This window comes from Ostreococcus tauri (assembly GCF_000214015.3).
Source record: "Ostreococcus tauri WGS project CAID00000000 data, contig chromosome 05, whole genome shotgun sequence".
In the NCBI taxonomy this organism is placed as follows: domain Eukaryota; kingdom Viridiplantae; phylum Chlorophyta; class Mamiellophyceae; order Mamiellales; family Bathycoccaceae; genus Ostreococcus; species Ostreococcus tauri.
Genome location: NC_014430.2, coordinates 114,458 through 137,238, shown reverse-complemented (window position 1 = coordinate 137,238; position 22,781 = coordinate 114,458). Strand labels below are relative to the sequence as shown.

Genomic DNA, 22,781 nt, shown 5'->3' with positions numbered 1-22,781 from the left:
CGTCGTCGAGGCGACCGACCTCGAGACCTCGAGGGCCTTCGAGTCCCTCGACCGCTGGGTCGTGACCCGTGAATATCCACCACGCCCGATGGGCCTCGACGTCGAGGCCCACGTCAGCGCCATATCCGCCCACGCGCGCGTCCGATGCTCGCGCGTGCGTCGACGCCGTGCGCGTCCTCGACGCGCGTCGCCCCGCGCGGGCGATGCGGTAAAAAGTCTCGCGCGCGCACGCGCGTGCGCGCCGAGGAGACGTCCACGAGCGGTGCGTTCGCGTTGAATGATTGCACGAGTGAATGGGCGCGCGTCGACGCGATCGCGGGTGGTGATGGGGCGATGGCGTGCGCGCGCGCGCGAGAGGACGCGGGTGAGGGGTCGAGGACGCGCGCGGGCGAAGGAAATGCGTGCGCGTCGAACGGGGGTGACGCGAGGGGCGCGAGGGCGCGCGCGCGTCGAAGGGGGGGGGAGGATGGGGAACGGGTCGCGATCGCGGGTTACGCGGAGGGGTCGTGCGTTGCGGTCGTTCGGACGCGACGTGGACGTGTGTGGCGTCCGTGGTCGTGGGGTATATTGATGGGATGATTTACGCGCGAATCGCGGCGGATTGTGCGCGTTTCATCGATGCGCGCGGGCGCGAGAGCGCAAGATCACTGACGTTTTCCCCTTCGCTCGTTTCGCGATACGCAGGCTCTCTCGCCACCGTCGTCACGGACGCCACGTTCGAGCAGGATGTGCTCAAGTCCGATACGCTCGTGATGGTTGATTTCTGGGCGCCGTGGTGCGGTCCGTGCCGCATGATCGCGCCGCTCATCGATCAACTCGCGGAGGAGTACCAAGGGAAGCTCAAAGCGGTGAAGCTCAACACGGACGAGTCTCCTAGCATTGCCACCGAGTACGGGATTCGCTCGATCCCGACGGTGATGTTCTTCAAGGGGGGGCAAAAGGTAGACACTGTGATCGGCGCCGTGCCGAAGTCCACGCTCACGGGTACCATTGAGAAGTACTTGTGAGCGCGCTTCGCGTGTTTCATCGGAAGGTCTCGCAAAGCGTCGGATAACGCCTCGCGAGTAGAAGTCCAGGTTGCGCTGTAACGTTACTACGAAAAATTTCTCCATCTAGTTTTTTGCGCCTCTAATCGCACGCTCGTCCGACGCTCGCGACAATGGTACCGAGCAACTCTTTCACAGTATTAAAATGTTCGTCGGGCGCGATTTCGTCTACTTGTCCTTCTTCGCGCTCGCCGTCAACGCGGGCGACTTCTCGGCGTAAGGCGGGTAAAGCATGGGATTGCGGTAGGATCCACCAATCTTATCCCAAAACGTAAAGTACTGTCCGTAATTGTAGTTGAACATGGTGTGATGAATCGTGTGGTGCGCCGCGCCGTTGACATGCGGGAGTTGCATCGTCACGCGGTCGTGGATGTTAATCGTCCACAGACCGACGATGGCCAGGGAGATGAAGTACGTCATGTGGTGCATCGGGAACAAGAAAATAAACAAATGATACGGGCAACCCTGCAACCACCCGTCCAAAGGATGGAACGCGTACGCGCTAAACGGCGTCGTGTCCTTGTACTTGTGATGCAGCTTGTGCACCGGCGCGTACACCAAACGGTGGTGCAACCCCCGATGAATCCAGTAAATGCACGTGTCGCTGAAAACTAAAAATAACAAGGGCGTGAGGAAGAAGTACGCCTTCCCGTACTTGTCCACGTCCCAATACAGCTTGGTCCATCCCGCCTCGACCATGAGTTCAAACGGAGCAATCATGAACGTCATCACCGCGATGGACCACGTCGAGAGCACTATCTCATTCTTAACCTGATCCTTCCCTTCCCGTCCGGTCCACCTCGCGTTATTTTTCCCATCCTTATCCTTCCGGACGAAGTGCCACCAATACGCCAACGGACACAGCGTGAAGTACAACGCGTACGTGAAAACCGTGAGAAACGCCCACATCACCGAAAACTTCCTCAGCAACGAGTACTGGCTCGGATCGTACGCGTCACCGATCTTAGACGTCCCCAAGATCCATCTATCGATCAGCACGTGATTCAACCAGTGTCCGGTGCCGTCGAAGCCGTGGAACAGACCGATGATTATCGGCACCTCCGCCATCGTCCCCAATCGATCGTTTGACCGATCGTCGTCGACCTCCCTGGTCTCGCGCGCGTCCCCACCGACGACGCGCGCGCGGTGGACGCGCTCACGAGACGCGCGCCGCGCTTCCGAGACGCGCGACGCGCGATGCGTTCGCGCGCGTCGACGTACGGCGACGCGCTCGGCGAACACGATGACGTCCGCGCCGCCCGTGGACACGTCTGCGTTGGATAAACCCATCCGTTCGTGTGGGCGAACAGTCTCGCGTGGGCGCACGCCGTGTGCTTCACGGGCAGCTGTCGTCGTGCCGTCGCCGTTCGCTCGCGCGCGATGCGTCGCGCGCGCGCCGAAGACGTCGCCGAGCGCGCGCTGCGAGAGGTCGCGTCGCGCGCGCGCGCGCTGAGCCCGCGATCGAGGCACGCGGCGATGCTAAGCGCGTACGACGAGTGGTTCAAGGGGCCGAATGCGAAACGGCGACGCGGCGAAGCGCTGAGAGACGCGCCGTTCGCGGAGACGGACGCGGACGCGCTCGCGAGGGAGCACAGGTTCGTACGCGACGACGATGAGGATGGTCGACGACGGGGGGAGTGGGGGGTGAGATTGGCGCGAAGGTACCACGACGCGTTGTTCAAGACGTTTGCGATCTGCGACGTGTCCAGGGCGAGCGAAGGCGCGGAGCGCGGACGCGCGAAGATCGGGATGCGATGGCGAACGGAGGGCGAAGTGAGATCGGGAAAGGGACAGTTGTCGTGCGGGGAGCGTCGGTGTGCGAGGACGGAGGGGTTGAGGACGTTTGAGTGTCACTTTCGGTACGCCGAGCGCGGCGAGACGAAGAGTTCGCTCGTCAAGTTGCGAGTGTGCAAGAAGTGCGCAGCAAAGCTGGACGATGGTTTTAAGCGCGTCCGCGACGAGAAAAAAAAATCGGTTGGTCATAGGAAGAGTGAGAAGCGAAAGTGCGAAAGGCGGGATGAACAAGACGAGCACGACCATGAGGACTCTCGAGACACGCTCGATGGTTTGTTGTGACCACTTAGAAGTTCTAAGCGCGCTCGTTGCGCGCGGTTTGTTTCAACTAGAATGATGTGTGTTGTTAGTTTGTACCCGATGCATCTGTATTTTCGTGCTCTCAGAAGAACATGCCCGGGCGCCCGAAACCGCCCATGCCAGGCATACCGCCGTATCGTCCGTAACCTCCGTATCCACGCCGGCGTCCGCCTCCCGTGAGACCAAACATTTGCGCGATGGATAACAAGTTCCACCAGCTCGCGCCGCTCTTGTGAGCGTAATACAGGGCAACGACGCCGATGATTGAGTACAAGGAGAAACCGCCGCCGCCAAATCCCACGTCGTCATAGTAATCATCATAATACGAGTACCGTCCGAAACCCAGAAACCTGTACACGCGCGTGAATACCATGTATATCACGACACCCAAGATGCACTTCACCGCGAGCTGTTGATTCGGGGACATTCTATCGTACCGCATCTTCGCCATCGAGATTCCCGCTGCGACAGCCACTCCGGCATCCGCCAGGCTCGGCATCGAAAATCTTGGTATCGAGGGGATCTTGAACCCACCGCCCGGTCGTCCTCGCGCACCTCTAGTTGCTAATCGCTCGCGAACCGCTCTCAAGCTCCTTCGCGCGTCTACGTTATCGCCATCGAGCGAAATCAATTTTTCATACGCCTTCTCCGCGCCCGCGTCGTCGCCCAACATCTCACACGCCGCGGCGACGCGCGACCAACCGCGCGCCCACAACGGCCGGGCCTTCACGCACACGTCTGCGTCTTTCTTCGCCGAGCGAGCGTCGTTCAGTCTCAAGTACGCTGCGGCGCGATTGCTGTGATATACTGCTAAGTCTTCATCGTCCTTCGGTGCGACCTTAATCGCCTCGCTGAACGCCTTCACAGCCTCTTGATAGTCGCCGTCGCGGTATAGAGCGGAACCCCGCTCTTTGGCGGTCTTGGCGGCGGCGTGGCGGGCGGCGCGTTCGGACATGGCGGTGGAGCTGCGAGATGTGAAGGAATTTGGTGCTCGCGCGAGCGGGACGATTCATGTTCGGCGGGAAGTCTAACGTTGATGACGACGCAGAGGCAACGACAGTACTTGTACTTGTACTAGTATGATATTGTATTGATATTAACGAACGATATTGCGATCCCAACGATGTTAGCGTCGTGTCTACAGATCCACGATGCCCTTGTACAACATCAACACAGCGCCGCAGGCCAAAATGCCCAACAAGATGCGAGTGAATTGGTCCTTGTTGACAAACTTTTGAGCCCAGATGCCGAATGCGACGCCGACGATTCCGCACGCGCCCGCGGCGCCGTATAAACCAGGTTTCTTAATCACGAACAGCCCGTTAATGGCGTACGTGACGAACCGAGCCAACATGACGGTGACGAGAATTGCCGCGCTTGTCGCTCGAGTGACATCCTTGGAAACCTTCATCGTCGTATAGCAAGCGATCGTTGGTGGACCGTGCGTGCCTGTCATGCCCCCCAAGAATCCACTCGCGCACCCAGCGAACGCCCAGATGAGCATGAACTGCCAGTTCTTCCCGTTAAACGTGAATCCGCGATTCTCCACGGGCGCGTATAGGAACTTTATCGGCTCCCTGCGCCAGTTCACAGGTTTGACTTCTTCTCCCTCAACACCGCCGAGGACCACGATGACACTGTTATCGTTGCCGTCCTCGTCCCCAAGCTCTCCCGCCGGCGTCACCACTGCCGCCTTTGCCTTTGACTCCCGTGCCCCCGAGACAACGCGCTCCACCACGAACAGCGCGATGAGCGCCGCAAACGTCAACTCCAAGTACGCCGGCGACACCCTCTGCAGCGTGATCGTCCCCACCGGCACGAAACCAGCCTGAAACGGTAAGAACGACACCAAAATTAACCAATTCGTGTGCTCCCTGATGTTGGCGCTCCAAATGAAGGGCGCCATCGTGAGCAACCCGACCCACGCCTCGAGCGCCACCGTCTCCTTCAGCGTCCCCGTGCTCGCCCCGGCGACGCTAAAAACGACCCATACGACGAGAAATATGATCGCCGCGCCCACCCCGGTCACGCCCTACGTCGCGCGCGAATGATACGCGTCGGTATGCGTCAGTCTCTCGTCCATTTTCTTTCCTCTCAAACCACATCGTCAACGCGTTTCCCGTCGCGCGCGTCGCCGGTTTCGTCGCGCGCGCGATCGCGCGTCGCGCGCGCACCCTTGACACACACGCGAGCGCGGAGCCGATACCGTACGCGCAGTACTCCCCCGCGGACGCCGGCATCGTGTCGCGAGGTGCCGACTCGGCGCCCAGCCGTCTTTTGTTTTCTTCACATCACCTTATGTGAGCAAACAGTATTCGCGTCACACCACGACGCACGCCATGGGTTGGGTACGAACGCCCCCGAGCGAGAGCGCTCGCGACGTCGCGGTCGTTCCCTTGGGAGCGACGAAGACCGTTTACTTGATTCGACACGCCGAGGGGTTTCACAACGAGGGTGCGTCGAGCGGCGCGCGCGAGGAATTCACTTTTATTCTTTCACGAAGAGGCACGTTTGACCGAAAACTGACGACGCGCGCGACGTTTCATTCGCTGGCGCAGCGGGTGAGAAGGATCCGAGGGAGTACGGGAACGAGGCGTACGCGGACGCGCGCCTGACGCGGCGCGGATGGGGTCAGTGCGAGCACTTTCGACGAACGATGGAGCGGCGAGAGGCCATGGGTAAGATGCTCGAGCGGTGCGAGCTCGTCGTCGTGTCGCCTTTGACGCGAGCGATGGAGACGTGCGCTGGGATGTTCGGGACGGCTGATGGGGAGGGAGAAGTGTTGATGGCGCCCACGCGGGCGGTAGAGATGAAATCGTGCGAGCGGCCGGCGATGAGACGGGACGAGCGGATGTGTCGGAAAAAGAAATTTTTGGCGCTCGAGATGGTTCGCGAGCAAATCGGTGGGAATCCGTGCGACCGAAGGCGCACGATCGATGAGTACAGAACAGAGTTTCCTGGGATTGACTTTTCGCTCGTTGAGGAGAATGAGGACGTGCTTTGGAAGCCCGGGAAGGAGAACCGAGAGCCGGAGAATGTGCTCCGTCAGCGATGCAGGCAGTTCTTGAATTGGTGCTTCGACAGGGAGGAAACGGACATCATCGTCGTCACGCACTCGGCGTTCATGTGTAACCTCATGGTCGAGTACTGCTTGGGGGGTCACCAACCGTGCGAGGTCGTGAAGGAGCACCTTTATCCGTGGCCGAAGAACTGTGAGTGTCGGCCGCTGGTCATTGTCGACACCCGGCGTGCGTCGCCTTCAAAACACCCGTTCTACCATGCAGGAGGCGATCCTGAACCGGAAGAGTATGAGTTGGCGCCGCACGAGGAGTGAGAGACGCGCGACGTTGGCGCTATATCATTATTATGGTACGCGTGTTGATCAAGTTGTAACAATCAGTTTGCTAATAACCGGAATTCCTCTACTTCTGCCGCTATGATCTTCGCCCGTCTCGCGGCCTCCGGCCTGTGCTCACGTTCGATCGACCCAACAGGAACGCCGACGTGTTCGAGCATGATGCTCGATGCGGCTATGCCGAGCACTAATCCATCCAGTATCGTCTCTCCCGAACACAACGCTGCGGCAAATCCTCCGCAAAACGCGTTGCCGCATCCCGTTTCGTCGACAACGCGACAGTTCGAATACGCGCCGCACTGGTACCCTAGATTCTTATGCGTGTCGTACACGACTGCACCTTTTGACCCGCGTCGGATGCAAACAGTTTGCGCTCCGGCGTCGCACAGCGCCTTGACTAAATCCATCGTCGACATCTTTTCGCCGTCTCGAAAGAACGACTTCGCCTCGCGCTCGTTCGGACTGAAGACGTCTCCGAGAGAAGCGAGACGTTGAAGTTCGCCAACCGAAAGCGGATTGAGCGCGTGCGTGAACGGTTCGATAGATACCAGTCCCACTTCGCCGTCTTCACGAAGCGCTCGAACGAGCTCGTAGTCCGGACGCTCAGGGTGTAGCCCGAAGTGAACCGCGCGCGCGTTTCTAAACCGCTCCGGCCACGTCTCGAAACGAGGTCGCAGCATTTCGTACAAGGCATCACTCGCGACGGGACGCCAGACCTGCGTCCGTCGACCGTCGCTCTCCGTGATTTGCCACGCCCTCGGAGTCTGCATTCCCGACATCGGTAACAAACCGCTCACGTCCACGCCAATTCGCTCCAGCCACTCAACGCACTCCGATGGACAGTCCAATGTTCCAACGCCAGCGACGAGCCCCAAAGTGAGCGCGTCACGATGGAGCGCCGCACCAAAGAGCGTTTGCGGTCCACCTCCGCCGAGCACGGCCATCCGCGTCGTCCCGTCGGCGAAGACGAGGTCGTCCACGATGAGCGTCGTGGACACAAAATCGATCGACGTTGGCCTTAATGTTGACGTGACCACCCGCATTGACGCGGCGCGTGCCGGACCAACGCTCGAAGCGAGCGTGGTTCCACGCATGGCGGTGAAAGGCGAATACTGGCGTCGAGTGCGTCGCGCCGAGTCGTCGGCATCCACATCGCGATAGGCGCGCTTACACCACCGGCTCGAAGCGCAACATCGTCATCTCGAACACGAGCGTGGCGTCTTCCGGGATCTCGGGCGGACTCCCTCGTTTTCCGTATGCCAACTTTGGCGGTATCGTCAGCCGTCTTGTCTCGTCCACCTTCATCCCGAGAACGCCCTCTTCCCAACCCTTAATAACCTCGCCGTAACCGAGCGTGAACCGAAACGGCCCCCTCGAACGCTCGAACACCTCTCCCGTCGCCTTCAATCGCCCGACGTACGTAACGCATACCTGGTCGCCTTTCTCACATCTTCCGCTCTCCTCGAATCCCTCCGACAGCACCTCAATCTCCACGCGCTCTTCTTCCGGCGCGTCGTACGTCACTCCAGGAACGAGGTATGATTGTCCGCGCTGCTCGAGCCTTCCATCGCTCACCGCCTTGTCCAGCGCGCGCTTGAGAGCCGATGGGTTATCGTGTTCAAAGTGTTCTTTCAGATATTTCGCGAGCGCCTGTCTCGAGCTCCCCGTCGGCGATTTCAGGTCCTCGATCGCGACGAGAACCTTGTCCAGAATGGTTTTCGGCTTGGGCGGCATCTTGAGTGATCGCGCGAGATAGGTGGTCGATGAGTGTGGAGGAGGAGTTCAAATGGCGTGCGACAGCTGACTCGGACGACGGACCGAGGGGTATACTAAGATTGTGCGCTATATGTTACACCCTAAGATTTGTGCTAAAAATCTCTCTACGCTCCGTCGTCGCCGTATCGACTTCGCCATCGTCATGATCAATCTTCACGCTAACAAGTAAATGCGCTCGGCGCAGTCGTTGACCAACCAGTCGAATCCCTCGAGCAAGCCCTCACCCGTGACCGCCGAGCACGGCACGACGCGCCACCGCCTGTTAATCAACGACCGTAATCCTAACGCTTCTGTTATGGACTCGATGGACATCGCGCCCGCGATGTCGCGTTTATTCGCGAACACCAACACGCTCGCGCCCGCCAGTCTTTCTTCGCCCAACACGCCCGCGAGCTCGCACGCGCAATCCCTCATCCTCCGCGCATCCACCGAGTCCACGACCCAGATCAACCCATCCGTCTGCTCGTAATAATTCCTCCAATACGACCTGAGCGTCTTCTGTCCGCCAACGTCCCAAATATTCAACGAGTACGCCCCGTGCGTCATCGTCTTGATGTTGAACCCGAGCGTTGGTGAGATCTCATCGATCGACTCCCCGTTCACCCGCTTCACGATCGTCGTCTTCCCGGCGTTGTCAAGACCGATAACGAGGAATCTGAGCTCGCGTTCGCGTTGTTTCACCTGCGCATCGCCGAGAGAAAGCATGAGACGTGAGAAGATGATTCAAAGATGAGCGAGAAGTCAACTGTTTTTAGCGAACGAAACGGTTCGATGCCGTCTATCGCGCGCGCGCGCGCACGACACACCTTACGAATGATGCTCAGAAGGCCCATTAGTTACCTGACGACGAATTTGGGCAGGGATGTCGAGCGCGTGGAAGTGCGGTGAGCAAAGCGGCGTCAAAACTATTACACGTACTCTTCGAGTCCTACAGTTGTTTGCGATGTTTCGCGACTATCTAGTACTCAGTCGTTCTTCACGTTCTTCGCGGCAGTCTCAAGCTCGAGCTTGGCGATCGTGGCTTCCATGTTCGCCGGAGCCAAGGGGCCGTCGAAGAAGTGGTGACGCAAGCCGAAGAAGAGTCGGAACGTGTTGAACACGGTGAAGCAAAACCAGACACCGCCAAGCGTGGAGCCATAAAACTTTAGAGCGACCAGCATCGCGCCCGTGGAGACGAACATGCCACCGGCGAGACGTAAGAACGCCTGGTGACCCTGCATCAAGCCCTCGCCGACGAAGACAATGCCGTTGAGCGGCTGCAGGAGCGCGCCAATGAGGCACGGAATCTTCGCCTGCTCTTGAACCTCGGAAAGTGAGGAAAAGACGCCGATGAATGGGATCATTCCCGCCTGCAAAACGGCGAGAATGAAGCCGACGCCGAGACCCCAGACGAGGAGGCGATCAGCTACGCGCTTCGCCTCTCGCGGACCGCCCTTTTCCATCGAGTTCATACGCTGCGGGATCAAAATGGTTGCGATGGTGCTAAGAGCCAAGATGGCAATGACGCCGAGCTGGAACACCTGCGAAGAGATCGTGTGCGCCGCGGCGGCGGTGCCCGTTGAGTCCATGGTGAGGATGGCGCGCATAACAGCCAAAAAGGTAATATTCTGCGCCACCGCTCGAAGCTGCACCCCAGCGCCGCCGACGAGGAGCGTACCCAAAGCCTGCGCGCTCGGTGGTCTAAACATATCCTTGAACTCAACCAGCTTGCGTTTCACCAGAAGTGACACGTACAGTCCGGCGGAGAAGATTTCTGACATTGACGTCGCGATCGCGGCGCCAGCGACCCCCATCGACTTGATGAAACCGACGCCAAAGATAAGGATCGGGTCCAAGACAACGTTCAACATTTGACTCGCTAGCGTGATCTTCATCGGCGTCATCACGTCCAGGGTACCTCGAAATGCGGCGAATCCCACGGTGGAAACGATGGCCGGAATGAACGTTAGCGCACGGAATCCCACGTACGGCGCCGCCTGCCTCGCCGTCTCGCTCCCTGAGACGACGCCGATGATGCCCAGGCACTTTTCTTGCAGCGAAAACATAAAAACCATCCCCATGAACCCGACGACTGCAGCGCAGAAGATCCCCTCCCCGATCTTCGTCGAGAGCTCCTTCTTATCTCCGCCCGCCGCCGCCTTCGCGACCACCGGCGCGATGACGCTCGGGATGAAGGATATTATCCAAAACGCGCTCTGAAACACTTGATTAGCCGCCCCTTGCGCCGCGAGCGCCACCGCGTCGCCCAGCTTTCCGACCCAAAACACATCAACCGCCCCTACGAGCGGAATAATTAAAAAGTTTAACATCGCCGGGACGAACAAAGCCAGAATCGTCCTATCCAGTGCGTCGTTTCTCGGCGTCGCGTCCGCGGACAACCAGCTCGACCCGTCGCCCGTCGCGGCTGCGGTTCCCGGCAACTCCACCGCCGACGACGCGCATCTCCGCAACGTTGAACCGCGCACATCCGTACGCGTCGACCTAACGCCTCTGTTCGCCGTCGATCGCGCGCTGACGACGCTCGCACGCGACGATGCGCACGGAACCACTCGACTGAAAGTTTTCACTCGCGACGCACTCGCGCGCGTCGACGCCGCGCTCGCGACGCGCGCGCTCGAGGACGCCGCGGACGACGCGGACGACGTGAACATCGCGCGACCCTCTCGCACGAGCGCGGAATCGGACGCCCTCGCGCGTGAGAGCGCGTCGGGGTCTCGAGGGATAGGACGACGATGCGCTTGGTGACGTGGCGCTTCGCACACGCATGTCAGCGAGGAGGGGTGACCGGACGACTATTGATTTGACTTGAAATGATCGGTATTAGAGCGTAAATGTGGGAAAGGAACGGTTAAAGGATGAGCGCGATGGCGTCGTCGGCGGATGCGGCGGCGCGGAGGGCGTCGACGTCGATGGATTTACCCGAACGCGTCGCGGCGGCGAGGGCGGAGTTTTGCTCCGGGGCGCCGGATTCGAGCATGACGCCGACGCACTTTGAGTTTTCGACCCAAAATGCGGCGAGCTTAGGGTTGAAATCACCGACGGTGATGATCTCGCCGCGTTGCAAGCCATGGAAGACCCAGCTCACGGCGCGTTCGGTGCCGGGGTGCTCGAACACACGGCTGTAAAAGAAGGGGGTGTAATCGTATTCGGCGTCCGTCTTGCCAGCGATCAGGTTACCGACGAGCGTCGCGCTGTCCCGCGCGTGCTTGACGTGCTCCATTCTCACGATCTCATTCGTCATCTTGAGCGGGAAAGCCGCGATGTCGCCGACGGCGTAGACACTACCCGGAGCGATGTCGGCTCCGGACGCTCGGAATCGAGAGTCAACCTTGACGCCGCCGAGACGTCCCTCGGGAGCATCCAATCCTGCGAACGGCAACGGCGCAGTAGCGCCGATGCCGACAACAACCAAATCGCAATCGATCACTACGCCGCTCTCGAGCTCAACACCTCTCGCCGCGCCCGTTGCGTCGTCCGCCAGAATCCGTTTCACCTTGCTCTCACGATGAAACCTTGCGCCCTTGGCTTCGTACAAAGCCTCGTAGTACTTTGCAATATCTCCGTTCCAAAGCCTCGCCATGCAGTGCGGCTCCATCATGATAATCTCAGGGTTCAATCCGCGCGTCGCACACGACGCGGCGACCTCTAAACCGATGTAACCACCGCCGATGACGACGCACTTCTTAGCTTTTGACATCGCCTCTGTGAGCGCCAACGCATCCGAGTTGTTCCGCACGTAGTGCACCCCTCGGAGTCCACCCCCGATGGACTCTGGAAGTCTGATCACGCCGCATCCCGTGGCAACCACCAAGGTCTCGTACGCAAAAGACTCACCGCCCGCCGTGGTCACCGTTTTCGCCTTGAAATCCGCGCTCGTCACCGTCGAGTTCAGCTTCAATTCCACCCCGCTCTCGGCGTACCACTCGGGCGTTTGTCGATCGAAGCCACCGCCCACGCACGTGTGGAATCCGGGTAATCGCGGTGGCGTTTGTTCGTGTAAAAACGCTTTCGTGAGCGCCGGACGCTCGTCTACGATTGAAAGAAACAGAGAGTCAGTCGCGCGCCGTTGGATTAAATCATCAGAGCGAACGTACAAGGAGCGACGTCCTCGGCGCCGAGAACGAGAGTTTTGGCACCGAGCGCGGGATCAGCGGCGACGAGAGCGCGCACGAGGTAACCGGCGGCGTTACCGGCGCCGACAACGACGATCGGTCGAGACATGGCGTCCGTTTGTGTGGCGCGTAGACGCGCACGGCGCGTATGCGTGCGTTCAGTAGGAATTTTGCGCGACGCGAAGGAGCAGTACCGGATCGTGAGCGAAGGCATCTAGTGAAGTTTAGGAAATGAAAAACGCAGTCGCGCCGCTATGAGCGCACGAGACGCCGTGGTCTCTGGAGTGGTCTCGTCTCGTCTCGATGCCGCGTCTACGATATGGATGGTGCGAGCGCAAGCCACGCGTCTATCTTCTCCAACACGTCGTCTAAAGACGCCTCCATACCCTCGAACGTGATCCTAGGGTCTCCTCGTAACCCCATCGCCACGCCGTCTTTCGTCAAGCGCAGCGAGAGCAGGGCGTCAGTGCTCGGCGGCGCCCGCGGATCGTTATAACAGCTGAATACGGCACACAGAAAATCGTTCGGTCGTCGGGCCATGGGCAAACGCTCCGTCGTGGAAAGCGTCAAGAACTCTTCGTCTTTTACGCCTTTCCAAGCCTTTTGCTCCCAATCCTCCAATGGTGCGCTCGAGACAAAGGCATCGATCGTCTCGGCGCTCCGCTCGAGCTCGCGCGCCGCCGACGACTTGAGCTTCTTCTCCAACTCCCGCAACGGCAACGCGTCTGCGCGCGCCTTTGCGAGCTTCAGCGCCTCTCTTGCATCCGCGATATCGCGTCGCGCGTCGCGAGCAATACGCAGCGCGTCTCGAAGCGCTGGATCGACCTCTCTCGCGCGCGCAGAGTTGACCCGAAGGCTGGGCGCGAGCGCGAGGAACGCCGCGAGCTCGCGTCTCGTGACGCCGCGCGTCGATCTCGCTCGCGCGCTCGTCGATGGCACATCGTGACTCGCTTGAATTGCCGTGCGAGGCATCGCGTCGGGAAGTGCGGCGGGAGTGTTGAAACCGTTCATTCGTTGTTACACCCGCCCGAGCGGACGCCGAGCGTGACGCGGAGAAGAAGCTCGACGCGTTTTCGACGTCGACGACATCAGCGTCCTCGCGCTCTACCACCGCCCGTGATTTCCTTCACCGCGGTATCCATTGAAATCGCATCGCTCGCTCTCGCATTACCCATCTTTCCGCCGCCGCCGCCGCCGAGCGCGCCCCCGTCTCGTCCTCGCTGAAGCTCTCGCGCCTCCTCCGCCGCCAACGCCCGCGCCCGCGACTCGATCGCCCGTCGCGCGTCGCGTAAACTCTCACACGGTGACGCATCGTCCCCGCGCCACGGTCCGGCGTACGAATCGTTCGCTGGCGTCGACGGCGCGGGCGCGAGCGAGGTCGGTGCCGAGGTGGAGCGTTCTTGTTGTGACTTCGTCGGTGTTTTCACCCCGGACGGACTCACCGGGGTCGCGGAACGTCGCTCGCGCGACGTGGATGGGGATTGGGGCTCGGTCGAGGTCGACCGAGCGTCCGAGCGTCTGCGCATGACGAGCGAGGTTGTGAAGAGTGGTGGAGGGCGCGGTGGGTCGCCCGAGGCGCGGGAGACAAAGAGGCGCGACTTCGATGACATAGATATCTTCGCGCTCGGAGCGTTATTAAGAAAACGAGAGTGATAAGTTATTCGGGACGTGTTCGACCGGCGATGACCAGACGCTGAGGTCGACGCGAGCGCGGATGGTCGGGGACGCCGGAACGGCGGCTCGGACGGATGGAGGCGGCTCACACGACGGATTTGAGCGCGACGGTCGAGTCGCTTCCGTCGATGGGTTTTCCCGGTTTATCGTCGAGTTTGGCGTCGGATTTGGACGCAAACTCACCGACAAGGGCGGACTTGACGATGGCGATGCTCATGACGACGGTTGCGAGCGCGACAGCGACGGCTGCGACGCCAGTCTTTTCCTTCTGCGAGTACGTATCTTCAGCGTTGAAGACGTTCGCACTGAGCGTGATGAAGGAGAAGATCACGCCGAGGGCGAGAGAGAACTGCACGTTGTGTAACGACTTTCGGTATGGACGCACGGCGACGACGGCGATGAACAGAATGCCGACGACGAGTTGCGCAATGGACAGTTGCGTCACTCCGTTGAAATCGCTCGCCGTGTCTAATGCAGACTTCTTCGCGCGAAGAAGGCGCTCGTTGGCGAACACCGGCACGGCGGCCAGCACGAACTTAAGGAAAAGACCGGTCAGCTCCCAGAACGGAAGCTGTTCACGGACGTTCACGTACAAGAAACCAAAGTTGTGTTCAACCTCCGGATGGTCAAGACGATGACGGTTACGTACCAAGATGTACGTGATACCCAGAGGAATGCCGATCGGATATAGCAGCAAGGCGACGAAACCGGTGATGCGATATACCAAGTGCTCCTCCGTGGAGGTGACGATGGAGTAATCGCGTCTCATAAAGACGCCGACGTCGAGATGGCGTTGATTGTACAGCTGAAGAACTGTCTTGGCGACGCCGGAATAGGACAGGACGACGAGCCATGCGGCATTGCGCCGACATTTCTTCTGCGCGTCGCTAGCGATCGCTGCGAGTCTGGCGTACGGCAAGTTGCGCGCGACGAGGCCCATCACAAAGTACAAGATCAAGCAGAAGACGGTCACAGCCGGAGGGACGATTACCGCCGCGACGTAAGTCGAGTAATAGTTTGACTCGCTCGACGAGCACCCCGGCGTGAGAGACTCCATGTTGAAGTTGGTGATGTCGAGCACCTCCACGAGTCGTCCGACGGAGCTTGGCCACGTGATGTCGTACTCTTTGAGCAAACCCAAGATCTGCGCCACGAAGAGAATCGCGGAGAAGACGACGGTGCCGGCGACTTGCTTGAGCGGCTTGCGGAAAATGTACACAAAGAAGGCGGTAAACGCAATGATGCCGAGTGCTGGCACGGCCAACGCCGCGTTAGACCCGCACTTCGAGCACTTACCACCCCATGCACGGTAGCCCTTGGCACAGAGCGCGCATACTGGTCCTTCGTACCCGATTTCGCACGCGCGAGTGCCCGTGGCGTTGCCGGCGACGCACGATTCGCGAACCGGACACGAGAAGAGAACCTCTGCGCTGTCGGACGAACGCCACCATCCGGGAAGCGATTCGAGGGAGGCACCGCCGCGGCAATCTCCGCCCATTGGGCACGTTTGACACTTGACGCCGTCGAAGTTGAACGTGCGATCTTTGCACACGGTGCACTCTCGAGCGACGGCGACGCCGTCCGCATACGTGACCACGAGCGGTTCAGATCCAGCGAGGCAGAACCCGATTTGTACGGGAATATCAAGCGCGGAGATGCTTGTGAGGGTCATCGTGGTATCGCGAGTGCACGTCACTCTAGCGGTGTAATCTTTACCGAGCTCGCCGCGCAAGATGGATCCACTGAAGGTGGCGACACCGGCGGATGTCGCCGAAGACGAAGAACCGCTGATTTCGAGATTGTGACGCGCGTGTAGCGACGCACCGGTGAGTGGCGAAACGCTGCAAGTCACGGACGTGAGTTCACTCGTCACGGGCTGGCCGTAGAAATCGACGAGCTGTACGGAGAAATCATCGGTGACTTTCCCAGATTGCACTCGAGACTTGAGCGCAGTCTGCGCCGTGGAAGCGAGCGCCTCTGTTGCGACAATGCGCGAAGTCACACCACTGCCGTGCGCGTACGCACAGCTCGTACATGTGTACTCGACGTTGGCGCTCGATGAGCGGAGCCAGTACGCGTCGGCACCGGAAGTCGCGGAGTTCGTGTCTAAGGAGAGTTGTTGCAGCGACCCGAGGGCGAGGTTCGTCGCAAAGTACATCGCTCCACCACGCGTCGCCGTGTTCCCCTTGAGAGACGATCCGAGAATAGCGAATGCCGGTTGCGTCGAGGCCGTGGATGCAATGTAAACACCACCGCCGCTCATCGCGACGTTCGATTGGATTTCGCCTCCTACGATTTTCAGCTTGGCGCCCTCGTGCGAGACAGCGCCACCGTTTTTAGTGGCATTGTTAGCAGTCGCCGTGCACATGTTCATCGTGAATGCACCGACGCCAGCGGTAAAGACGGCGCCACCATCACTAGTGGCACCATTGTCGGTCAGGGAGACTTGAGTGAACGTGTGGTTCCCCGCGGCGATGAACATGGCACCACCGCGTCCAGGAATGGTCGATTGGCAGCCGATGGCTCGATTGGCCGACAGCGTCGCCGACGTGACAGTAATCTGCGCTCCTCGAGGAGAGTTTGTGTCGGCTGAAGAAGCCGCCGGAATAACAAATATCGCCCCGCCCGTCGGCGCCTCGTTCTCTCGAACGATGGTCGAGTCATCGAGCGTGAGCTTGGTCGGCGCTGTCGGCGTATTCGGCAACAGAGCGAAAGCCCCGCCGCCGACTACGTACAACGAACGACAGCTCGATCCACTCACGGCAGAGTTCGATTCAACGATGGACGACCCCGTGACACGTGCTTCGCACGCACCGGCGAGGTACATCGCCCCGCCCAGACCGGAGGCAACGTTGGACTGGATCGTGACGCCCGAGCTGATGATTCGACCACCGCCATGAACGCCGCCATCGCAAATCAAACCTGCACCGTTCGGCGCCGTATTGTTCACGAACTCACCGCCGGTGAGCGTTAGCGATGAACCGGAGGTGACGTGTGCACCACCGGCTCCAAGTTTCGCGATGTTATGCGACACACGGGAGTTCTCCATCTCGAGTACTGATCGGTCTTCCAACCGCATGCCCGCGCCGTATTTGGACACATGGTTCGACAGAACGCGAGAGTTCGAAACCTTCGCTCGGGATTGAGAGTACATGAAGATACCACCACCAATTTCAGCCATGTTGTCCTCGAACGAGAAGCCAGTAAACTCGGCATAGGCGCCGGTGTAGACGATGACGCCGGCTCCCCAGAGCGTGGCAACATTCTTCGATATGAGCCCGGTGTTAAACGTCGGCTTACCGCCGACGAAGACACCGATCGCGGCGCCGTAAGAAGCTTCGTTTCCGGTCGCGATGACGTTGGAAAAGCTGCCGTGGCAGCCTTGACCGATGAACAGACCGGCGGCGAAGAACGCGCGATTGTTCGTAAGCGTCAAGCCGTTGGCGGTGATGTTTGAGTTTCCGTCCACGTTCAATCCGGCGCCCTTCCCGCTATCAACGAGCGTGTTACCGATGAAACTGACGTTTGTGAGCGTAGCGTGGGAGCCCGTCTGTAGATACGCGCCGCCACCTCGGACGTTATTGCCGGAGTTGTCGTTACCACCGCTGCATGACATGAATCGAGAGTGTCGAACCGTCACCGGCGAGTTTATGGCGTGTAACCCGCCGCCCATGGTCAGGGATTTGCACTGCACGACGTCGACGCTGTCGATCGTCACCGTTGACGCGTTGAGTATCTTGATACCGCCGCCCGTGGCCGCGAGACCACGCTTGATGGTGACGCCGGAGATGCTCACGGCGTCGCTGCCAGAGATGTCGAACCCGCGAGCGGTTTCGGCGCAATCCAAAATTGCCGTAGTCGCGCCGAGCACAGATGCGATGTTGACCGCACCGGACGAACCGAGCGACGACCCACACGACGACGTGTGTGTTCCAGGAAGAACCAAAATGGATCGCGTCGTCGTCGACGTGGTCGCCGAGAGCGCAGTATTGATGGAATCGCACGGCGTCGCCCAAGAGCCACACGAAGAAACCGATGAAGCCGACGAAGCAGTGGAGACGAGCAGAGATTGTCGAGCGTCTAGGGCGGGCACCGCAGTGGCAGGTGAAGACATGCTCGACTCAGTGAGCGTCGCCGCCTTGATTCGGTACACCACTGTGGTCGGGTTGGTGACGCCGGAGAAGACGTACGACGCACCGGCGGCTGCGGAAACCGTCGTTCGCGTGGGCGACGCGCACGTCGTGAGATTCGCCGCATCGCACGCGTCGATGGCGTACGCCACGACCTCACTCGATGCACTCGCGGTCCACGCCAGAGTGATCTCGCTCGCACCCGTGCGCAGGGCGTAGACGTTCGTCGGAGCATCTGGTCCGGTGGATGGAGAAGGCGTAGGAGGCGAGGACGGCGGCGAACCCGCACCCTGATTCGTCAGCGCCTGCGCGCACGTCGCATCCGAAGACGACGTAGTTCGCGTGATCGAGCACGCTTGCGCGAACTGCGTCGCCCCCGCGGATTGCGTCGTCGTCAGAGACGTGGCGACGCCGTCGCAGAAGCATCCGTTCGCGTTCCAAGCGTTGATCGCGGTACAGCACGCGACGGACCCGGGCGAGGTCATGCACGGCGCCAAGTCATTCGCATTCGTCGTGCAGTGCGTTCCCGCCGTCGCCAGCGCCGACCGCGCGAGCGCGAGCGCGACGAGACCGACGAGAAGAAATCGCATCCTCCGAGGAGGCGAAGAGTCACCCAGCGCTCTCGCGTTGGCCACACCACTTCGCGCCATCGCCGTCGGTCGTCCACGACCTCGAAGTCGCGTCGCGATCGAGGGTGAATCCTTCGCGACGTCACGCGCGCGCTCGATCGACCGCTCGCGCGCGCGCGTGTGTCGACGCCGCCGTCGACGCGCGCGCGGGCGTGCGCGCGGGGAGACGAACCGTCGGTGTGATTTGATCGCGTAAAAGTACCTCAGATACGACACGCACGCGCGCGTATACAAATCACAAAAGTACTGTGCGCGCGACACGCTAAACCCTAAACCCGTCGCAACACCAAAGACTCGACGACCGCGAGCGTCAGCGCGCGGCGTGCGATGGCGCGCGACGCCGACGTCGGCGTCGCGCCTACGACGTCGAGACCGGTGGACGAAGAGGCCGGGTTGCTGTCCGGTGATGCGGGACGCGCGCGACGGCGAGCGCGGTCGTGGTTTCGACGACACCTCAACGCGTGGAGCGACGTGTGCACGCACCCGATAGTCGTCTGCGTCGTCGTCCTGCTCGTCGTGTGCGGGTTGGTGTACGTCGAGGAGGCGCGATCGAAGGCTGGGGACGATGGATCGTTCGTTCGAGTCGCGCACGAGGTCTGGCTCGGAAGCGAGATGCCCGGGGTGAAGCGATTGATCTTTGAGCGGAATCGAAAGGTGTTGGAGGCGAGCGGGTGGCGGATGAAACTGTGGACGGAGGGAGACATCGGGGCGGCGAATTTTCCGCTGACGCACGCGACGTTGGAGCGCGGACGGGCTTTTAGAGAGATCACGGGTGAGCCAGTGTACTCGATGTTGGTGGATTTGATGAAGTACGAGGTGTTGTTGCGGTACGGGGGGTTGTATTTGGACACAAACGTGGAGCTATTCAAGGACGTCGCGCCCTTGTTCCACCAAGCGTTACGGGAGAACAAAGAGGTGTTCATGGTGAGCGATCCGGGGGACTCGCGTTTTTTGAGCGCCGGTATGTTTGGCGCTCCGGCGCCGGGCGCGAGGGTGTTCGAGACACTGCTCAACTCGACGGGTTGGTTGGAGAACGTGGACTTTAGTAAACGGTGCGTCGCGAACGCGATCACCGGTCCAGTGTGGTTATCGCACGTTATCACTACGAATGGGTTAGAGGACACTGTGATGCGTCTCGATCGCGACGTGGCGTATCCGCTCGGGTGCGGGGAGAATGAGTACGACACGTGCGTGCGCCACGTCGAGGCGCCGCCTAAAAAGGATGCCGAAGCGCGGGCCGCGATGGAGCACACCGCTGTGAATTGGCGAAGTCTGAATGGAGAGGAACAATCGTTTTCGACGTATCTATGGCGCAAGTACAAGCGATTGACCACGGGCTCGGATTATTGGAATCCGACCAAGTCGGAGAGTGTCCTCGTTAAGGAGGCGGATGAGTCATTTTGGAACATATCCATACCGTGCTCGCCGATCGCGGACGAAAACCCGCGGGCGTACGCCATGGATCACTTCTCGTTCCACGGCGCGAGCTGGCAAGACGGGTGCGCGGCGAAGGATCGACAAAATATGGTCGTTGAATGGCTCGAGGGCAATGTTCCGTCAAACGAGGAACTCGTCCATCAGTGGGCCATGTCGTTCATCCGCATGCTCTCGCCCGCACCGGCGCCGGCATTGATTACTCGTATTCGATTGCATCAATCCAAAGGGACGTACAAGAAGGCTCGACTCATCGTCTCCATGTCTTCGCTTCGCGGCGGCGCCTCGCTCCTGGGCGAGGCGCTCGCGACAGCGTCGAATCATCCTCTGGACTCGACGCTCTGGGAGCGAGACGGGGCGATGCGCTCGGACGCATATTTCGCAAACTACATCTCTCTCGGTGACTGGTGGTCGGTGAACACGCTTCCGAAAGCCGATGACGGATCGTGGCGATGGAAGCTTCGAACCTATTTGCTCGCGATCGGAGTCAAAGAAGCCACTATCGACGCATCGCTCAACTACCCGGCGGAGTTCTTGAACGAGGTCCAGAGTAGGGCTTGGGATGCGGGGATAGACAAGGTGTACGTCGTTATGATCGGTGCGTCGCTGTACCACGACGAAGCCTTGTTCAAGCGCTCTTCGGTGACGTTAAATCGCATACTCAAGATGGACAAGGTTGACGCGTCGGACGCTCCAGTGCTTTTATGCTTGCAGCGAGCGAATAAGCTTGACATGTACGCGTCGCAGGCTCGCGCAGCGGCCGGAACGGCTCCTCTCCAGCAGATTCGTGCGTATGCCGAACCTTACGATGCGTACAACATCACTGTGCGCAACCTCACCGAGCTCGGCGCACGCGAGCAAATCAAGTTCAATCGAGTCGCTTTCAACGGCTTCGTCGATCGCGACAAAAAGTGGTTCGATTTCGTCAGGCGGGCGCTCAAGTCTACCGGCCAAGAGTGCGCGAACTTCAAGTACGAAGAGGACTTGGCGACTCCGGAGCAGCTTGCGCGCACGGTGCTGCAGTTGCACGACGCGTACCAGCTGGACCTCAACGCCGAGGCGCTCTCGTTGCTCAAACTCGAGCGCGTGAACGATTACATCCAGGCGGCGGACTTCACAAACATCGCCGACCTCGGTCCGAATGCGCTGCACTTCTTGAGGCGAACGCCGCAGGACAAACCAGTCATCACAGAACTCTTAGCACCTAGAGACAAATAGCCGAGCGCTCGAAACGTAAAAATTGTAGATGGAAACGAGTGCTCATCATCTTCTGCGCATCACAAACTCAAGACTAACGCGCTCGCTTAAAGCATTTGTTGCGCGGATTGGCTCGCGAGGGCCAAGAAACCGATCGCGTGGCCGATGGAGCCCCACGCGAAGACGTCGACCAAGTTGAAACCAGCCGGGTCGTTCGTGGACGTGATGAACGACGCCTCCTCCGCGCGAGTGTCGCCCGCGGCGAAGTGCGTCTGGCCGTTTTGCGTCGGCATACCCACACGCTCGACTTGAGCGCGTTGGTACGGCAAGAAAACGAAGCGACCGAGGTAGAGCGCGAGCGCGTTGGACGCCGACATGACGACGTTCACGTCGTCGAACGCGCGCGCGGCAACCTTCGCGCCGCGCTTCGCGGTGCGCGTTTGCTTCGCCACACGGCTGTGATATCATAAGAACACAATCGCACCGTCAGTATCCGTCTCTCTCATGCACCTCTGATCGACGAGCGCGTCGACGGCGAGCGAATCTCTCGCTCGACGATAGCCCAGAGCTCGAGCTCGCCATCGATCCAACGTCGCCCTCGACGCCTTGGTCGTCCACCGCGCGCCGCGCGAGACGCGTCAAAACGCTCGATCACACGCACCCGTTGAAGCTCGCGGTGGTCTTGGTGGGTAAAGCGGTACGAGCGAGCATGTTCGTCGACGAAAGGGTCGTGAAGTGTCGCGATCGTTCGCGCGGGGCGAAGATACGCTTTCAAGATACGGTTTGACATTTTATACTGAGGGTTTGGCATTCCTATACACGGCGTGGCGCGACTTTTTTGGGAAATACGTGGACGCTCGAGCGGGGGTCACGCTCGAGTCATGAATCGAGACAATGGCACACGCGACCGGAGGGATAAATACAGACGCACGCGCGAGACGTAACACCGTAGTCGGCGACGCGCCCGTCATGGGGCGAGCGACGGGCGAGCGCGAGCGCTTGCTCGCCACCGAGAGCGACGATGATGACCGCGATAGCGCGGTCGATGTCGAGCGCGCGACGGACGGACGATCGCGGTCGGCGTCGTCGAGTGGGAGCGATTCGGACGTCGTGAAGAAGACGTCGAAAAAACATGGTGTTGAGAAGCGGCGACGACGTGAGGGACGACACCGCGAGCGATCGAGCGCGGCGGCGACGGGAACAGATGGATTTTGGACGCGCGCGCGCATCGGTGGCGTCGCGGTGGGCGTGATGGCGATCGCGGCGGTCGGGCTCGCTTCGCGGAGCGGCGGATTGGCCCTCTTCGGCGCGAAGACGCGCGTGGCGCCGCCGCC

The 22,781-nt window shown here is 60.2% G+C and overlaps 15 protein-coding genes across 15 annotated transcripts; 4 read left to right on the top strand and 11 right to left on the bottom strand.

Moving 5' to 3' along the window:
• Positions 1–144: 144 nt before the first annotated feature.
• Positions 145–1,007, top strand: OT_ostta05g00940 (Thioredoxin, conserved site; the record flags this gene model as incomplete). The annotated part of the gene is made up of 2 exons (XM_022984180.1): positions 145–262; positions 685–1,007. 2 exons carry the CDS (start codon positions 145–147, stop codon positions 1,005–1,007), a joined length of 441 nt encoding a protein of 146 aa, XP_022838935.1.
• Positions 1,008–1,214: 207 nt separating this feature from the next.
• On the bottom strand, positions 1,215–2,114 carry OT_ostta05g00930 (Fatty acid hydroxylase; the record flags this gene model as incomplete). Its single annotated transcript, XM_003079143.2, has 1 exon — positions 1,215–2,114. One exon carries the CDS (start codon positions 2,112–2,114, stop codon positions 1,215–1,217), a length of 900 nt encoding a protein of 299 aa, XP_003079191.2.
• Positions 2,115–2,426: 312 nt separating this feature from the next.
• On the top strand, positions 2,427–3,122 carry OT_ostta05g00920 (Folate-sensitive fragile site protein Fra10Ac1; the record flags this gene model as incomplete). The annotated part of the gene is made up of 1 exon (XM_003079142.2): positions 2,427–3,122. The coding sequence occupies one exon, from the start codon at positions 2,427–2,429 to the stop codon at positions 3,120–3,122; it is 696 nt and encodes a 231-aa protein (XP_003079190.2).
• A 100-nt stretch (positions 3,123–3,222) lies between these two features.
• Positions 3,223–4,095, bottom strand: OT_ostta05g00910 (Tetratricopeptide repeat; the record flags this gene model as incomplete). The annotated part of the gene is made up of 1 exon (XM_022984179.1): positions 3,223–4,095. One exon carries the CDS (start codon positions 4,093–4,095, stop codon positions 3,223–3,225), a length of 873 nt encoding a protein of 290 aa, XP_022838934.1.
• Positions 4,096–4,278: 183 nt separating this feature from the next.
• OT_ostta05g00900 (Transmembrane protein TauE like) lies at positions 4,279–5,380 on the bottom strand (the record flags this gene model as incomplete). The annotated part of the gene is made up of 2 exons (XM_003079140.1): positions 4,279–5,172; positions 5,315–5,380. The coding sequence occupies 2 exons, from the start codon at positions 5,378–5,380 to the stop codon at positions 4,279–4,281; spliced, it is 960 nt and encodes a 319-aa protein (XP_003079188.1).
• A 99-nt stretch (positions 5,381–5,479) lies between these two features.
• On the top strand, positions 5,480–6,474 carry OT_ostta05g00890 (Histidine phosphatase superfamily, clade-1; the record flags this gene model as incomplete). Its single annotated transcript, XM_022984178.1, has 2 exons — positions 5,480–5,594; positions 5,699–6,474. 2 exons carry the CDS (start codon positions 5,480–5,482, stop codon positions 6,472–6,474), a joined length of 891 nt encoding a protein of 296 aa, XP_022838933.1.
• Positions 6,475–6,536: 62 nt separating this feature from the next.
• Positions 6,537–7,589, bottom strand: OT_ostta05g00880 (Carbohydrate kinase PfkB; the record flags this gene model as incomplete). The annotated part of the gene is made up of 1 exon (XM_022984177.1): positions 6,537–7,589. One exon carries the CDS (start codon positions 7,587–7,589, stop codon positions 6,537–6,539), a length of 1,053 nt encoding a protein of 350 aa, XP_022838932.1.
• A 73-nt stretch (positions 7,590–7,662) lies between these two features.
• On the bottom strand, positions 7,663–8,229 carry OT_ostta05g00870 (Peptidyl-prolyl cis-trans isomerase,FKBP-type,domain; the record flags this gene model as incomplete). The annotated part of the gene is made up of 1 exon (XM_003079138.2): positions 7,663–8,229. One exon carries the CDS (start codon positions 8,227–8,229, stop codon positions 7,663–7,665), a length of 567 nt encoding a protein of 188 aa, XP_003079186.2.
• A 195-nt stretch (positions 8,230–8,424) lies between these two features.
• OT_ostta05g00860 (Small GTPase superfamily, ARF/SAR type) lies at positions 8,425–9,104 on the bottom strand (the record flags this gene model as incomplete). The annotated part of the gene is made up of 2 exons (XM_003079137.1): positions 8,425–8,952; positions 9,078–9,104. 2 exons carry the CDS (start codon positions 9,102–9,104, stop codon positions 8,425–8,427), a joined length of 555 nt encoding a protein of 184 aa, XP_003079185.1.
• A 132-nt stretch (positions 9,105–9,236) lies between these two features.
• Positions 9,237–10,922, bottom strand: OT_ostta05g00850 (Multi antimicrobial extrusion protein; the record flags this gene model as incomplete). Its single annotated transcript, XM_022984176.1, has 1 exon — positions 9,237–10,922. The coding sequence occupies one exon, from the start codon at positions 10,920–10,922 to the stop codon at positions 9,237–9,239; it is 1,686 nt and encodes a 561-aa protein (XP_022838931.1).
• Positions 10,923–11,119: 197 nt separating this feature from the next.
• Positions 11,120–12,492, bottom strand: OT_ostta05g00840 (Pyridine nucleotide-disulphide oxidoreductase,NAD-binding domain; the record flags this gene model as incomplete). The annotated part of the gene is made up of 2 exons (XM_003079134.1): positions 11,120–12,300; positions 12,366–12,492. The coding sequence occupies 2 exons, from the start codon at positions 12,490–12,492 to the stop codon at positions 11,120–11,122; spliced, it is 1,308 nt and encodes a 435-aa protein (XP_003079182.1).
• Positions 12,493–12,695: 203 nt separating this feature from the next.
• Positions 12,696–13,355, bottom strand: OT_ostta05g00830 (unnamed product; the record flags this gene model as incomplete). The annotated part of the gene is made up of 1 exon (XM_003079133.1): positions 12,696–13,355. The coding sequence occupies one exon, from the start codon at positions 13,353–13,355 to the stop codon at positions 12,696–12,698; it is 660 nt and encodes a 219-aa protein (XP_003079181.1).
• Positions 13,356–14,142: 787 nt separating this feature from the next.
• On the bottom strand, positions 14,143–18,837 carry OT_ostta05g00820 (Parallel beta-helix repeat; the record flags this gene model as incomplete). The annotated part of the gene is made up of 1 exon (XM_022984175.1): positions 14,143–18,837. The coding sequence occupies one exon, from the start codon at positions 18,835–18,837 to the stop codon at positions 14,143–14,145; it is 4,695 nt and encodes a 1,564-aa protein (XP_022838930.1).
• Positions 18,838–19,143: 306 nt separating this feature from the next.
• Positions 19,144–21,468, top strand: OT_ostta05g00810 (Glycosyltransferase, DXD sugar-binding motif; the record flags this gene model as incomplete). Its single annotated transcript, XM_003079131.2, has 1 exon — positions 19,144–21,468. One exon carries the CDS (start codon positions 19,144–19,146, stop codon positions 21,466–21,468), a length of 2,325 nt encoding a protein of 774 aa, XP_003079179.2.
• An 86-nt stretch (positions 21,469–21,554) lies between these two features.
• On the bottom strand, positions 21,555–22,158 carry OT_ostta05g00800 (Photosystem I PsaG/PsaK protein; the record flags this gene model as incomplete). Its single annotated transcript, XM_003079130.1, has 2 exons — positions 21,555–21,903; positions 22,109–22,158. The coding sequence occupies 2 exons, from the start codon at positions 22,156–22,158 to the stop codon at positions 21,555–21,557; spliced, it is 399 nt and encodes a 132-aa protein (XP_003079178.1).
• Between the last annotated feature and the right edge of the window lie 623 nt (positions 22,159–22,781).